This window comes from Vanellus vanellus, assembly GCF_965231255.1.
Source record: "Vanellus vanellus genome assembly, chromosome: 8".
NCBI classification, from domain to species: Eukaryota; Metazoa; Chordata; class Aves; order Charadriiformes; family Charadriidae; genus Vanellus; species Vanellus vanellus.
The window spans coordinates 1,995,080-2,012,812 of NC_138913.1; the positions used below are offsets into that span (position 1 = coordinate 1,995,080).

The 17,733-nt window shown below is 44.0% G+C and overlaps 1 protein-coding gene across 1 annotated transcript; it reads right to left on the reverse strand.

The window, feature by feature from the left end:
• Positions 1 to 4,288: 4,288 nt before the first annotated feature.
• On the reverse strand, positions 4,289 to 7,933 carry SSR3 (signal sequence receptor subunit 3). The gene is made up of 5 exons (XM_082487049.1): positions 7,747 to 7,933; positions 6,969 to 7,095; positions 6,465 to 6,563; positions 5,391 to 5,522; positions 4,289 to 4,683 (listed from the first exon to the last, which is right to left on the reverse strand). The coding sequence occupies exons 1-5, from the start codon at positions 7,883 to 7,885 to the stop codon at positions 4,617 to 4,619; spliced, it is 564 nt and encodes a 187-aa protein (XP_082343175.1). The 5' UTR covers positions 7,886 to 7,933; the 3' UTR covers positions 4,289 to 4,616.
• Positions 7,934 to 17,733: the final 9,800 nt, after the last annotated feature.

Below are 17,733 nucleotides of genomic sequence, written 5' to 3' on the forward strand. Positions count from 1 at the left end.
TAAAAACCCGACAACCCCCCCAGTGTGTTTCTGTGAAGAAACCCACAGAAAAGACTAGGCTTTCTGCAGAAAACAACCCACCCACCCGCTTTTGGTTCAGGTTGTCAATGCTGCAACGTTCTCTCCCCAGAAAAATTCTGCCACGAGCTATGCGCCGGGTCTCAGCAACCGTCAATACCAGAAAACTATGGTGAGACAAAAAGCTGTTAATAAAAGACTCGGCGAACTGACAGTAATAGCAGAAGAAAGCGCTGCTTCAAATCACTTTTCTCTAGACGGCAGATTTCCTGGAAAATACACCCGCCACCTTCCAAAGCACCCGACGGGGCAGTCTTATCCCTACCGCTGCTGCCAAGGAAAATGGGTATATTAGTGCTGTCTGTTCACGTGCCTTACTTTCAGAACGGCGTACTTTTGGTAGGAGCTGAGCAAATCAACAGCAAACCAGCAATGCTCAAGTCCCGTTGCTGACAGAGCAGCCAACTTGGCCTCCTGGTTGATTCTGACCATTTATAGAGGTTTGTTAGAAGTTTGTTTAACGTGTGCTAAATATTTAGGCTAAAATACGTACAAATTATGTCTTTTATTATAAGCGACAGACCAAGGAAAGTAAAATTTTGCAAGGCAGGCACCAGCAGTATGAAAAGTCTCCTTTCAGTAGCGAATGAGCAGGCAGACGCGATAAAGAAAAATCCACTTATTTTGAGGGAAAACAACCGAGTTAATTTGAAGAGTGTTAAATGACCGACTAGAAAAGTAATTTCAACGGCAGTTCTAAAGTGCACCAAACCCACTGGAATTTTCACGATGTAAGCACATGAATAGTATTACCTTTACTGGGAAGCACAGTAAAAGTAAATCGGGCAGTGGAGAGCTGAGACTGAGGGTCCGCATCCGCCCCCAGTGCCAAAGGATGCTGCAGAGAGGTGCTGCAGTAGGCAGCAGGCAGAGGGCAATTAGGCAATAGTTTTGTGAGACGGCCCTGGCTGCAGTTGTCAGAAACGGGGCCATTACAAACTCAGCACGCTCTAAGGCATGCCGGACACACCGCCTCCTGCACTTCACAATCTTCCTTTTACCATATTTTACATAAATACATGTCCTGGTTTGAGAGACACAGGACTAATTTCTCTTCTAACACTTGGGAAAACTGCACTTTCAGAAGACTCCAGTGTCTGAATTGGTGAAAATATTGACTTTACAGCCAGCTGTGGTGTGTGGGTCTCAAAGTCTCAGTGTTTTCGAGCTCGCCAGGTGCAGGGATGAGGAGGAGCGAGACCCGGGCACTTGACCCAAGCTGCCAACAGGATTATTTCATACCATCAACGTCACACTCATTATAAATTAGAAAGTTTGCTGCGAAGGTCTCTCTCTCCCTGATGGCTGCCATCCTGAGAACTTCGTGCCCTGGTGCCGGAGCCCTGAGGCCTTCCCTTCCTCCTGAAGCCGTAGCGCTCACAGTGGCCGACATTTGCTGTCCACTGCTGGGAGTGCACAGCTTCCTGCTGATAGAATTGGCTGAGTATAATCTTTGCATATTCCGTATTGGTGTCGGGATCAATATCAGTTCTTTAGTGCTGTTAATGTTAATTATCTAATCTTATTTTATTAAATCTGTTTATACTTCAGCTCTTGGGTTTTCTTGTTTTTCCCGATTTCCCTTTCCCAGGTGGGGAGGGGTCATCGGGTGATAGAATGATTGTCTAAATGACAACAAATTGTTATGGGTCTCTCAAACCATAACAATACGAATCTTATTGAAGTAAAGATTAGCCAAGTAACTGTTACATTAAACCTGACTATAAGCTTTCTCTTTCTGTTTAGGATTCCAAGTCTGTAAGGGCAGTAGCTGTAACTTCCACAATGTAATTCCATCCACAGCAGTAGAGTTTAGCGTTTACTGTAACAGCTGCTTGTCCTGGTTCCGGCAGGGACGGGGTTAATTTCCCCCCGGAGCCGGCAGGGGAGGCAGGTAGCCCATCCCACGTGCCCCATGCCCGGCTATAAGAGGCGCTAGCCGGGGCGGGGGGGGGCAGTCGCCACTCGGGGGCGGGCTGCGGTGGGACGGGTCGGTCGGTGCGCGACGCGAAGGTACTGTAATCACGTTCTTACACTCCTTTATCAGTGTTATTGTTTTTCTTTCTTCTTCCCTTTGGCTGTTCTGTTAAATTACGCTATTTCAACCCACGAGTTTTGCCTTTTCCTGCCGATTTTTCCCACGGCTGTGGGAGTCGAGCGAGCGGCCGCGTGGCTTTTTTGTCGCTGGCTGAGGCCAAACCACGACAGCCCTTTGTGGCGCCCAACGTGGGGCTCGAAGGGTTGCAATAACGACAGATCTGACCAGAGCTTGTTAAAACGGATTTCTCGTGCGCATTTCTCCTATTAGTTAAATAGCCGCCAGTTACAATGTTGCTTCGTTTGTTTGCAGGGCTGTGTTATGGAAATTCTTATATGCTGTATGTACTCCCCGTGATGCTGTTTGTTATCTCAGGGAGAGGGATCAGGACTATCATTTTGCTGTCCTGCACCCCGTGCCACCGCCTGTAACACTATCCTGGGCCTTGAAAAGCAAATCTTACGGCGACATGGCACCCCAGAGAGAATTGAGTCAGACAACGGGACTCGCTTCCGAAACAGCCTCATAGACGCCTGGGCCAAAGAGCATGGCATTGAGTGGGGATATCACATCCCCTATCACGCACCAGCCTCGGGTAAGATAGAACGATACAACGGACTGCTAAAGACTACCCTGAGAGCCATGGGGGGTGGGACCTTCAACCACTGGATGCCCGTTTAGCAAAAGCCACCTGGTTAGTTAACACCAGGGGATCTGCCAATCGAGCTGGCCCTGCCCCATCAAAACTTCCACCTACAGTAGAAGGGGATGAAGTCCCTGTGGTGCACATGAAGAATATGTTGGGGAAGACAGTCTGGGTCAGCCCTGCCTCAGGCAAAGGCAAACCCATCCGTGGGATTGCTTTTGCACAAGGACCCGGGTGCACTTGGTGGGTGATGCGAGAGGATGGGGAGGTCCGACGTGTACCTCACGGGGATTTGATTTTGGGTGAGAATAGCCAATGAATAATTTTATGATGTTAAATGTTAAATAACCTTGCTGGTGTATGTTATCATTATTATTGCTATCAATGGTACTACAGAAGAATCACCCAAATCAACGACAGATGGACTTTGATGAGACTGAGTAAAGTGCGTGATGATGTAATAAGAACTGATCTCAGCAGCTGGCGTCCAGCAATCTCCTTGAGATTGACATCTTCAACCTGTGGACCATGGGCATGGACTGCATTGGGTTCCCCAGTGACGAGCTTCAAATACAGCACACACCATCTCATGTGCCCCGAGAGACTGTTCTCACCGCTGGAGCCTACCCTCATGGACTGAGTGAGCTCAAGGGACATTTTTGAGGGATGGCTCATAGACTATGGGAACTGTAAGATCTGGGCATGACATAGATGGTATGGAACAAGGGGTGGATAATGTCCTGGTTCCGGCAGGGATGGGGTTAATTTCCCCCCGGAGCCGGCAGGGGAGGCAGGTAGCCCATCCCACGTGCCCCATGCCCGGCTATAAGAGGCGCTAGCCGGGGCGGGGGGGGGGGGCAGTCGCCACTCGGGGGCGGCCGGTCGGTGTACAGCGCGAAGGTACTGTAATCACGTTCTTACACTCCTTTATCAGTGTTATTGCTTTTCTTTCTTCTTCCCTTTGGCTGTTCTGTTAAATTACGCTATTTCAACCCACGAGTTTTGCCTTTTTCTGCCGATTTTTCCCATGGCTGTGGGAATCGAGCGAGCGGCCGCGTGGGTCTGTTGCTGGCTGAAGCCAAACCACGATACTGCTTTACTGATAGCATGAAAAAAAGGAAAAGGATTGTCTGATAAACCCATTATAAAAAGCCAGCTAAAGCATTTTTGTTAAGCTGTGCCAGGAAAACTGGCAGGTGGCTTTGGGGTTTTTTTTATTTATGACTTTTGAGATGAATGGAAGAAAAAAAAAAAAAAAAAAAAAAAACCAAAACAAAAAACCCCAAACAAAACCAACCAATCCAGTATGTTCAAACCACTTCAAAAGCATTTTTCTAGGAGATTTAGGTCTCGTCCTGACTCCAAGTTACTGCAAAGTGAGGAGTATTTCCAATGAAAACAATACATATGCTGACTTGTAGAAGACTCCTCTCTTCTGGAAGCAGAGAGAGTTCACATACCTATAGACGCTGCTTGCCCATGAAAATATCCATTTTTTAAAAATTAAGAATGGAAATACAATTAACTAAATGACAAAAAAAAGCCTCCTTTTTATTAAAACTTTTCAAATTACAATGATAATGGTGGATTGTCACTTTTTATGATCAGCGAGTTTGGCTCTTGTAGCAGTCACTTTCATTGCTAAGTAAAAAAATTGATTAATTCAGTTATTGAATAATACCATGTAAAGATACCAAAAGTAAATATAATTCATTCATTTTGGATTCAAACCCTCCCCGCCCCCCATACCCTCAAGCAGTCACACTATAAAAAAAAGTATTCCTATTCCACCCTTGAACTTTTGTATGGCAGTTGAACCCTCTCACAGAAATAAATTGCTGTGCGTTTTTTTGTCTACTTGGATCCTGTAGATAGCAGAGCAATCAGCCCAGACGAAGCGCTTATAGAAAGAATATAGTTGCTGTAGGGAAAAGGTTAAGGACGTATACTTGTAAGGACACCACTTCTTTTGTACAGAACATTTAGTAGTAGTTTTATGAAAAACAAGGGATTGAAATGGTCTTTCTCTGTAAGACTTTTAAAATTGCATCATCATAACCTGAAATACAGCTTACAATCAAGACTGTTAGCAGGATGTTGAAAAGTACTTAACTTCAAAATTAAGACACCCATACAGTTTAGCTTGTTCTCTTAAAAGTAGTTATAAATACTGTTAAATACTGCAGACTTTTCGTTAACAAATGTGACCCTGAGTGGCAGTACTTATTTATTTAAGTAACAAAAAAATGTTACTTCTGAAGCTACTGAAACAAAACAATCCTGTAACATAAGAGCACGTGGCAACTACCGCTGACATGCGTTCTGTAACAACACGAGCTGCCTTCTCATTCCACAATTACAATTGAAATGGCAAAGCCATAAAATTTCTGTATATTGTCCGAGCGATATCCTGAAAACATCCTGTGTCAGATGTTAAACTTTTATGTGATTGGGACTTTAATTTTTTGTACTCTCTATTTTTATGTTGAAGTGTTTCTAAGCTGAGGTACTACAATGAACTGCACATATCGACAGAGTAATCTCACAACCCATGTGACAAATACAGCTACTAATGACAACAAGTAGGAATAGGACTCTGGTCGTTTCAAGCGTGGTAATAAAGGATACACAGTGGGGTTGAAGTTCTTCAGCACAAAAAATGAAGCAATGATGACCAAGACCAGAAAGAGAGTATTGTTGTAGAAGATGGAGAAAGTTGTTGCTTCATAGTCTGCCACTTCATTTTTCTTCCACAGAATTCTAAGAAAAAATAGAGACATTATTTCAAATAAAATAATGCAGATCCTGACACACCCATCATTACGAAGTGACATACACCCAGAGGTGTAGTAAATCACATACTGCTGCTCGTGTTATAGCCCGCTTCTACAAGACAGAGCGCAGCAAGAACTACCAGTCAACTCACCAGCTGAAGACAAAACCCCGCATATACGACGCGCCTGGTACCCTTGAGTGACTTACGCTTGTTTTCCTACCAGGCACATCACACCTAGCGCTTTATAAATAACACTTTTTGTGAGTTTGTACCCGTTAGATGCGTGTCTGGGAATTACAAAGGAAGATGGGGCCTTTTGCTCCAAAGAACTGACAGTCTTTGGGTCTTGTACATAATGGGCATCTACTCTAAGTGCTTCCTGATACCCTCACCAGGCATAGCCTGGATATCAGTAGGAGTATTCAACTGGAACTCTGCATAATGACACGTGCCAGTTATAACCGTGAGAGGTAACAAGTACAACCAGTGATTAGCAGTGCAGTCCAGCAGCATATGGAAATGCTGTTCTGAGGGAACTTCCATGTCACTATGCAAAATACACCACGTTAGCCTGTCCTTAAGGAAAGGAGCTTTTTTTTAATTTCTGAAGACAGCTGTGATGCCTACTCTTCACAGAGTTATTAGAAGGCCTGTACAATACCTTGTTTTGCTTTGCAGCTCAAGGACGGAGAGGTTGCCTCATAGGGCCTTACTGACAAAGGTTTCAATGTTTGAGACCTTTCATTGATAAGACACCTCAAAAAGGCTTTGCAGATGAAGTGAGAGCTGACAGTACAGCTTCTACTTACTAAAGTACAGAACAAACCTAGTGTCCAAGCAACAGTCCCCAATAGCCTACCGAGAGCCTTAAAGATACCAGGCAGTATTACAACAAGGGAGAGAAAGAAGAGAACAAAGAGGATTACCTTTCATCCTTCTCCTTGCGAGACATCTTCCTATTGTCTGCCTCAGACAGCTTGCGAGTAACTTCTTTGGAAACAGCGTCTTCTCTTTTCTGTGCTACTCTGCAAGAAACACCATTGAAGTTGAAAAATGAAAATAAAAAAAAGGGGTTATAGGAAGTTGTATTTACTGTGAAGAATAAAACTTAGCCAGGACACTGAACAGTTTTGCCAAGTTGAAGGGACAACAAATAACAATCAAATTACTAAAAGTATTAGTCAAATATAGTTCATGGCAACGCCCACTGAGAATGAAGGTAGTTTTGGTATTTCATTGTACCTGTAGCTGACAAGACTAGTCTATTCCATAATTACAAGAAAAACGACAGAAACCAATTGGGAGATACTTCAGTTTTTGGAATTACATTTCAGACACTCTTATTAATTAAAAAAAAAAAAAAGTTGTAAGTGTTGGTTTTGTTAAATTATTTAAGAAAAAATTCTACTTCAAATAGCCACCAAACTTACTTGTGTTTGAGAACAAACTTGACATTCTTATATGCAAAAGCTACTAGATAGGTACTGATGAGGGTCATTACACTATACAGGACTGCAGACTGAACAAGATCCATATGCCATATCCTCCAGTAAAGCCCTTAAAAGGAAAAAAAAAAAAAAAAAAAGCGACATTTTGAGTCGTTTCTTTCTCCAAGAAAAATGCCCCCACGGGACTCCTACGCCGCTTACTAGCTCTGTAACTCAGCACTGGCCCTGCCAGACCAAACCCAGTTCCTGCAAAATCACTTGGGGGTTTCTGAACTGCATTAAAAAATACTTTCGAACAGAGAAATCCGCTTTGCTTTTGGCTGAAAGGGGCCTTATGGGACCACGTCAACCTCGGCTGAGCAGCAGCCCGGCGCAGACAGCCAGACGCTGACACGTCAGTGTTCAACCTCGTCCATCTTTGCAAACCACAGACCGACCACCCCGCCCGCTGTTCCAAGCGGCACCGGCTTCCAGGCCCGATCCCACCCGGCGCGGAGACAGCCCACGCAATCCCTCCCGGGGTCGGCTCAAAGGCGGCCAGGCCGGGGGCAAGACGAGCCCCAGCAGCTCGGGAACCCCCACCCGCACCCGGCAGCGGGCCGGGAGCCCAAGGCGGGCTGTGGGGAGCCCAAGGCGGGCTGTGGGGAGCCCAAGGCGGGCTGTGGGGAGCCCCTGCTCCCCCTCGGGGCCTGCCGCCCCCCCAAGGCCTGCCGCCCCCCCCCCAGTCCCCTCACCGCTCCCCCTCCCCCCCCCCGCTCACAGATGGGGATGGCGGAGACGATGAAGGCGTTGCCGAAGAAGAGCGCGGAAGACTTGGCGGAGAGGTTGCGGCTGAAGTCCTGCAGGAGCAGATCCTCCTCCGACTGCTGCCGCCCGCCGGGGCCGCCCTTGGGAGCCATGGCGGGACACGGGCCCTCGGCACCGTCAGCGCACCACCACTGCTTCCGGGGCGGGGCGGGGCGGGGCGGGGCGGGCCCACAGCACTTCCGGGGGCGGGAAGGCGCCGCCTCTCTCGGCCGTTAAGGCCGTTATGGCCGTTCCCCCCCTTTCCCCGCTCGTCCCTCGGCCGCCCCGGTGTGGGGCCCGCCCGCTCCCCGCCCCGGGCTGCCGCGGGAGGCCGGCCGGTCGGCGGCGCGGCCCAGCGCCCGGGAGGCCGCGGCCTGCGGGCCCCGCTGGCTGAGGCAAGTGAGTACCCGGAGGGGGGCGGCGGCGGGGGACGCGCTGCCGCCGGGGCTGCCGGTAACGGTGTGTGACTCGGGGAATCAGTGAAGCGCCGCCGGGAAGCGGTGTGTTTCCCCTTGTGTTTTTCTTATCTGGAAAACAAAAACCCAACCGCCGAACTCCATCCCCTGTAGAGTTGGTGCAATTGGTGGCATGTTGCGCTTTTTTTTTTTTTTTTTTTTTAACGCATTCAAGTCTAGTTATACTTCTAAAGAGCATTTCTTTATTGTTTTAACTTTTGGAAGCGTTTCCTGATCTCCTCCCCCCCCCGCCAGCTTGGGGAGCCGCCGGCAGTGGGTCTGCACAGCTTTTAGTAACGGTCCCCCCTCATTTTGTGATAATGGCGTGTGGGAGCCCCCAGAAATTTGGGGAATTGGCAGTAGTTTCTTGCTTGAAAGTGTGGAGGGCTCGCTGGTGCGATCCAGCTTTAGCGAGGTTGCCCCAATGGTTTGGCATGACAGTTGCACTCCTTGTCTCTTGGGACAGCGCTTTTTCCGTAATATTTCTAACATTTTTGAGGAAACATCGTTTAACAAAGTGTGTTTCTTTTAAAAATTTGATTAAAGTAATTCTTCTCACATATTTCCCCCCAGTTACTAATATTTTTTGCTTGCAAGAAAAGATACGAGGTGCATGCAATGAGGAAATGCGATCTGGAAATGAAGTTAAGTGTATGTGATCAAAAGTCTTATTTCATTATGATAGAGTTCTATAAAAAGTTTAAGTGCAGGAGGATTCTGCTGTTTGACCTCATAATAAATTTCCAAGACCAAACGGAACAGTGGATTTTCATGATGCAAAGTGTATTGTACGTAATGCACTGGCAGAATGATATCACTGATATATTATCTACAGGCAACTATGTGAGTTACGGTTCTGCTAGTGAGACCTTCCTTCTTGGCTTGGAAATACGCCTACAGCAGGGATTCCCATGCCGGGTTAGCTGACACATCAGCCGATCTGATGAAGTGCAGGAGCTCTGACTACCAGCAGAAGCACCCGTGAGTACTGATCGATGGCATCCGGGGAACCAACCTTCCCCCCTCACCCACCCCCTGCTCCTCATCGCATGGGCAGTGGTACCCACCTGCGGTCAGGAGGGATGCCACAGGTCACGTACCAGTGATGGGGATTCCACCTCGAGATGCATGTGTGCATTTCACTGGACTTTCAAACGTGCCTGACTTCCACTGATTTCTTTCTTTTTGATGAGTATCTGTCACATGAAACACGTGGACACCTTTTCCTTCTAATGTCTCTGTTCCTTATACCCTGCGTCTCTGGGTTATATCAACCGGGTCTGAAATGGCTTCAGCCGTTTCTGGCTTCCACTGGCAGGAAACGCCACTTGCCCACTAAATGCCATTCTGAAATCTGTCCTGGGGATGGTACTCCCAACAGGAGTGGAGACAGTCTTGGTTTCTTTGTACAACTGATTAAAACAAAACATGGAGTAGGTAGCATCACTATTTGATCAATGTTACCAATCATAAGAATTTTCTGATTAAAGAACGTTGTCAGAGTTGTATAAAGTAGTTGGAAATCACAGGAAAAATTAAGATCGTTTCAAGATTCAGATGCAGCCATCGACTGTGTTTTTGCACACACTTCTTCCTTCTGCTCATCTGGGTAAACTTGTTTTGTCTTGTGGTGGAATGTCATTAAACCTAACTTTTTGCTCTTGGTTTGGGTTTACATGGGAAGGATGCTGTCATTTTGGAACAAAATCTTCCGGGTGACCATCTCTCTCTCCATTAAGATGAAGTATGACATTGTTTTAGGCGGTGATACGATGAAAGATTTCCTTGAAAAAACAAATGAGCACTTTGCTTTTTTAAAAATCCTGGCACTGGCAAACTGTAGCTTTAAGCAGAGCAGTGCATACAACGAAACTGTCACTGAAGCTTCATACTCACTTTAAGTATGTCATAGTTGCTTCCCCAAAAGTAAAATGGGCCACCGATTTCTGTCAAAATAATTCAAGTTTTTTTTAGTGCCCAAATCTGCATTGTGCTGACTGCATCTGGTCTGAATCCTCATTCAGAAGCCATTGGGAACATAAGGCATCAAAATCGGAGTAAAGATGGCTCTGTGACCCAAAAGCAAGTTCTCCTAATAATAGAAATATTAATGCTGTTATTTTGTAACTTACGAAGTATGTTTCTTACCAAATTTCTTTCTGAACCACAGAAGCAGTCATAAATATTCTGGAAATACATGGATTATCTTTATTGCTCTCGCTTTTTCTCAAAATCTCTTAAGCTAGACCAAGCTTAAAATTTTAAATGAGGGCAGTGGCATTTCCCAGCAGGATATATTTCGTCCGTTTTATTGTTGCCACTTAACCCATGTGAAGTATAGACTCCAAACCACATTTGTGTTGGATTGAAAAGTAGGATCTCCAAAGTAGGTGGTTAACAGTAAATAAGTCTGCTCTTCAGCAAAGTTTTATCTGTCATCTTCTGTGCTAATATTAATCTTGATGTCCTAAAAATGATTTTCATTAATATGACTATCTTACAAAAAAAAACCCAACAAACCCCAAACAAAAACCCCCTAATGAGTCCATAACTTATTTCTAGGCATTCTTCAGTTGGTTAATTTGTGCCATCTCTTCCTTTAGGCATTGAAGTCCTGAAAGAATTCCAAATGTGCAGAAGGGGAAATGCCTGTGAGACAGCACGGACAAGGAGCAGCTTCAGGTGGGTCAAGAACAGAACCAGAAAGCTGTTGTGGTGGCTCTTTCTGTCATCGTAACAGCACCGGAATAGTTGCCCTGGGACTGAAGAGCAGTGAGTCATTGTAGCTCCAGTAGCAAAGAGCAATACAGTGATACGGAGGTGTTCTGACCAGACAACGGTTCCTTTTCTCCCGTGTGTCTCCAGCAGGTCAGTGCAGGAATACTTAGGATGTAACTGATGTCTGGACTGCGTGTGGGGTGGGAGGAGTTGGGCATTCCTGGGGTGGATGCCAGACGTTATGTAGCTGTACTTACACAGCCAACAGTCTTGAACATCTCGATTATTATTGGTCATTGGTTAGTAACTTTCTGAACATCTGTTTATTTCTCTCTCTCCCTCTTTTTATTTATGCATTCCTCCGAATTAATATATTACAGAACCTTGTGTAGCAGTTCTTCCAAACTACATTTGCTGTGTTTCTTCATGTTGCATACAGTGACCTTTCTGTCAGATTCTGATTACGCTTGCCCAGCTACGCCTACCTAAACCCTTGGGAACACACAGAGATTGTTTTGGGGAGTAAGACTTCTCTACTGTATGGGAAATTCTGTGTTCTTCGAGCTACAGTTCTTTCTTGGCATAGCTCTGCTGAAAAGATTACAGGCTCTTACAGCTTTATGATGTATGCAGTCCTTCTAATCTAATTCAAAGGCCCATGATAACTGCTTTTTAGCTTGCAAAACTTGTGGAAAAAACTCCCTTGAGATGAATACGTTGTGTGTGAACAGACCAAATGGGACCGTTTTTGCTGTCATCTTGTGTTAATGTTAGGACATTCCAGTATTTCTTACGGCTAAGTGATTGGCTCTGTCCTTAATTACTGTGGTAGCTGACATCTTGTTTAGCAGAAGAATTCTTAAAAACCTTCAGACAGAAATGTGTCTTCTTCAAGATAGTGATCGCTATTGCATTCCAACAGCAACAGTTGTATCAAAAGGAAATACTAACTGGCAAGAATCTCCTCTGAGTCCCACAGAAAATATTTTTGATTGAAATATGTGTCACCCCAGTGGTGGTTATAGCTGATCTCTGTGTTCTTGTACCATTCACGTTCGTAAAAGTAATGTAGAACATTGTGTGCTGTGTGGAATTACAGTGCACACCCTTAATATCTCTGTAGCAAAACAAATGTTCTCAATGTGGACTTTGATACACCCTCTCTGTTCTTTGCTTTTGTAACATTAGTTTGTCAGAGAAAATCTTCAGAGATACATTTGAGATACCTGATACTTTAAAATTGTTTATTTCAGCCGGATATGGAATGTAAGACAGCAATGAGTCCAGCTGTCTTTCAGAAGAGGAGAGTCTCGTTTCTTTGATGTTGTCTCCAGATGCTTGTGCATGGTGTTTTGGTTTTTTTTTTTATAGTCCCAGTGGTGTATATTCTGTTATACTTGGGGGTATATTTTCCTCTTTTTAAGTTAGTCTAGAAAGCATTTTGTTTCTTCGGCCTTGTGTCAGTGTTTACGCTGAATGTGATGTTTTACTGTGGAGTTGAAGCATCTGTGCAGTCTTTTGCATCTTTTTCAATTCATTATCTATATGATAGTACTATATAGATTTTAGGTTAAATCTTACCACAGCCAGAGGAATGATCCCACTCGTATGAAAATACCTTTTTTTATTCCATATGCAACTACATTGTGAATCTACATCCAAAGTAAAGCATAAACTTGGCTGACCTTGCAACTGTTAATTTTGCTGCCTACTTCCCAACAATTCTGGTTTTGTTTGCTTCTCTAAAAGGGTTTTTGTTAAGCACAGAAGCAATATCTATTATTTGATTTTTGGTAACCATTTCACTACCAAGTTCTCTGGGGGTGATCGCTTCCTTTCGCCCTTATTTAATTGTTCTAGCTGAACCATTTCACTTCACATATTTGGAAGACCTCTGTCTACTCTGGTGTTTATATTAAGTAATTCACTGAAATTGAGAACATTTCCTAGTATTGTAGATATAGTCTGAAATGTTTGTGACTAAGACAATCTTGCAGCTGTCTATTGTGTATTCTCATTCTAGTGCGAAGAAATCTGGACAGATTTCTTTCCGTGTTTGCTCTTACATCCTCCCTCTCCTCCCCAACATTTGTTAGTTGGGAAATAAATTTCGTAGTTTTGAAAACTGCTAGGTATTCACATTCATGTCTAAGTCTAAATTCAAACTAACTTTCTCAATGGCATTCGTTCCAGAGTCAGTGGACTAAAACTATTTCCTAGAATTAAATCCGAGCAGAGCAAAAGCTTCACTATAGTTAAGATTGAAAAACCCCTCTTTGTTCAAAATTGAACTCTTTTAATACTGTGAAATCCCTGTGTTTACTTGGATGGTTGTAAATTTATCATGCAGTAAGGGATTAGTGTTCTGAGTTTTGGATCAGTTGATTGGGGATTATTGAAGTGCAAAAGAAAAACCTTCTTTGAATAAACATGCATGACACTCCTAAACTGAGCAGCTTCTGCTATCTTTGTGTGAACTAATTGAACGAGAAGCTTTTCAATTCTTCTGCGTGATGTGCTTTTTTTGAAGCATTCTGTGGTGTCTGAGTTTTAAAACTGGAGGCATAATCCGGCTATATTATTTTTCAGCCAAATCAGTTTCTTGATCTGGTTGAGAATGTAGCCCCCGAAAGAGCACAACTGTCACAGCTGGAGGGGCAGTCTGGGGGCTGGTAAGGAGCGGCACTGTCTTGAACCAGTGTTGTTTCCAGACACAGTTTTGAGAGGATAGCGTTCTTATCTGGGTGTGAATCTGGGAAGAATCTGTGACTCTATAAGGGGAGGAGAATGTCCGAGTTATCCTTCTCTGTGTTAGGAAAGGGGGAGATAGTTGCAATAATCATTGAGGTGAACAAAGCAGAGTGCGTTATCCAGTGCTTCACGAGCTGTTCTCTTTTACCTTCTGAGAACACTGCATTGAAATAATGGATTGCTAAGCTCACCTTTAATTTCTAAAAGCTGAAAATTGCTGGATTTCTGTGACACTTGCTGTATCTGAAGGGAGCTCTATGTAGCATATGTGACCTGTTTTTGTTGTCTTGAAATGGTCTCATCTGCTCCAGTTTCCTCCTTTAGCGTTTTCAGGGTTTTGGTTGATAGGTTCTTCTGCGTGTAGACCAAATGAATGAAGTAATGTCTATTAATAGATTCTCAGGGGGCTGGCTTGCTCAGCATTTATCCCAGATAGAGCATGAAACTGACCACACATTTGAAAAGCAATATCAAATGCAATGTTTGGAAAATAACTAAACTCTACAGGTAAGAGTCAACCTAATATCAATATTTGGGGTATCTGTTTCTCAAACGTCAAGGTCTGGTTCCCAGGTTGCTTTGAGATCTGAAGGCATATCCTGCAGATAATCTAAATAAAAGCTTCTGAAAGCAGAAAATACAAAATTACGGTATTTTATTTCATCCTTTTGCATATCTTTCACTTTTTATTCTGGTCAAGCACAGGACCTGCTTTGGGTCCTGTGGAGGTTTGTGCAGACTGACGCTGCACATGTATGCTTTCCAGCCAGCCGTGATCCGAGGGTGGCGCTCAAGCTGTTTGTCATGTGGAGGCCACTGGGGAACTGTAACTTTCCCCTGCTCGGGAGGACTCTTCTAGACGTGCAGCTCTGAGTGTGCCACCTAACATGGAGGAGCTGCAAGTTTTCTTAGAGGTTGCACTGGCCTTTTATGATGCGGTGGAGAAATACGGGGTGTAAATAAGCTTGGGAGCCGTGTCATTAATGCTTCAGCACAGGGAATGCACTGGGGGAGGCTGAGGAATTTGAATGAATGAGCCTTTAATAGGAGACCTACCACGTTGTGTTTTGTGTATGTGGAAGACAAGACAATTGGTAGGCAGGAGGATGGCAAAATGACCTAAGGGTGTGACTTGAGGCAGCGAAGCACTGGTGTAGGGCCCAGGTTTGTTGCTGGCTGCATAGCAAAGTCTGGAACCATCCATTTAGTTACTGCCTGTGAGTATATATTTGGGCACAAAGGATGCCAGGCAATCAGAAACAATCATTTAAATGTGGGATAGTCAGCTTGCGTCTCTTGAACAGCAAGCAGATTATAAGAAGTTCACATGTAGTCCCCACACTAGGGATATATCAGGTGATCCGCAGTGGGATTATACCTGTCCAGTTCAGCAGTCTGAATCCCTGTTAGTGGGAGGAAGTCAGCCAGATGGGATTTCAGAGTCTGAAATGTGTCATCCTGGCACCCGCCCACCCACTATCCATCCTTTAGCAGTGTAGGAGGACCTCATGGTGCTTGGTGTCACTTCCTACCTGTGAGTTATTGCTGGGGTTTCCCATTCCTGCAGCCTTGAGTTCAGCAAACATCTTCTGGATCTTAGCCATAGGAAAATTGTAGCTTGTAATGTGTAGTCAGAAGAGTTGGCCATCCATGTGCTGATAGCTCCTAAAATGCTAATATCTAAAGTAAGAAGGATGAACTAGAAACTGAAGTATTCTGTGAAGAATGTTTGGATGAAGGGGATGTTTCTGACTACTTCATCTTCTGAATGGTTATTTGTAATCATATGTAACACAGACTAGCCTTGCACATCGCAAACATTTGAACTCATCATGGTAATACCCCTTTCACTATAATGTTCTCTACAGAATGAAGTACATAGGAATCATTTCCAGCAGCTTTAGAACTTTAGGTAATGGCTGAGCTCAGTTATACTTAATGAAAAGTCTGGGGATAAAAGGAAATCCGATTAATACTAATACTGAGGATTCTGTAAGAGTCAGGCTGGGTGTAGCAGTGCTAGCACTGAGAAGAGCATCACTTCCTAGCTGGGACAGCGGTCTGGTCCAGCCTGGCCCTCCCTCACAGGGTATCTCGCAGGGAAGCAAGGTCGAGGTATGGGCAGGTGTGCACTGCAGCGTCAGTGTGGGATCCGGGGAGCCTGGTGCGGAGCTCAACCTAAAGAGTAGGACAGGAGCCATGCTGACTACAGACAGCCACTCTGGTGTCTGCCCTGGTCTAGTTCTTGTCCAGGTTGGATCTACTGAGCTTAATGTAAAGGCTGTGTTATCGGAAAGCAATTCAAAACTTCTGCAGCACAGCTGTGTGGAACTCTCTTAGCAGCAGTATACCGATGCAGCTGTGATGATTTCGTGCATAGTGCAGATTTGAGCTCACTCTGGATAGAATTGATTCAGGTACATTTATTTCATGCCATGTTGGTATAGACTGGAGGTAAATCCATCCACAGAAAACAGAATTAGCTTTGTGTTTTCTAGCTAGCCAGTCATGGCTAGACTCAACCTGCACCTATATGTTAGAGGAAAATCTTCCATGTTTTTTTTCTCTAATTTAAAAAACCTTAGGAATCTTCATGGACAGAATTAATTTAGTGAGGCAGTATCCTATACCCTTCTGTAATGCTGAATTTAGCAACACACAGATTGCTGAATTCTAAAAGTAAAGCATTTATAGTGTACTCCCACACAATAATTCTTCCGTAAAGAAATAATCTTTCCTATGCATATACTCATTCTAAAATGCAGAGAAGAGCATGTCTCCTACTCTTAGTCACTTAAGGCTATTTCAGACAAAGAACATCTGCTGGATATAGCAATCATTTTGCTGTTTTCTGCATGATATTATCTAACGCTGTGGTTTTATTTGTGTGTTCTGCAGACTATGCATCCAGCTGCTTACAATATCCACAGCAGGGAGGCTTTGGGAGTCAACACTGAGACAGACTGTATGCCGTGCTGTACCAAAAGAAGACATGCAGGATTTCTAAAGAGATGTGTGTGTCTCTTCCAGTTGGTTGATTATATATATATTAGGCAAAATGAAGGACTCATCCCATTTTCTTCCAGATGGTCTTGTATCATTAATCAGGGTTAGAACTTGACTGTGTTGCTACAGCTGATCTGGAACTATGCCTGGCTCCTTGGATGCATGTGATATGTTTCTGAATAATTTCCATTATTATTGCCATTTTCAGGAGGCACAATTAAGTTTGAGGATTTGAACACTGACAATATTTCCTCAGCTTCAGATTTTTGTTCTTAATCTCCTGTATCTTAGAAGAAAAAGGATTTATTGAATTTGGTGTTAATTTCTTCCATTCACTTATTTTATTTTTGTTAAGATGTGAATGCAGCTATTTTCCTCCTTGTTGTTTGAATCGTGCAGAGAAAAGGCAGTCAAATTATAATATCTGTCTTTATATTATAAACTTGACCTTTTCAAGAGGCGTCTACTGACATCTTCGTTCACATCTTCAACTTTTCAAGGGTGTTGCAGGTCTTTGTAGCATCAGTGTTTCACTGGGTAACTAAAGCTCTAATGAAGGTTTGCTGTAGTGAGCAGCTCTTAGCTGTTTTCAGATGTAAAATACTATGGTACTGTTACCTTCCAGGTGTCCCTTTATAATTTGTTGGAATTTTCGGTTGAAGATTGGATGCTATTTGCATGTAGATACTAAACTACCTGTGTGTTAGCTAGAACTAGCTGTTAACTTTAGAACTGTTTAAATTTTATTGGCCACCAGTGTATTATAAAGGAACATTCCCATTCTGTTAGTTTAAATAGGAGTCATCCTAAAGGAGTGAAAACAAAGCACTGCCATCCACACAATACTGCTTACCTGTGGCAGGATCCATGTGTTCCAGAATCATCAGCGTTTTAGAATTAACCTTCAAAAGAACCTCAAAAGTTCCGTGGTATTATATGAACCAGTCTGTATTGCTGGAATTCGTTAAGGATGCATGCTAAGTGTTGCCTTGGCCTTCACTAAATCTGCATGGTTTGCGCTGATTTACCAG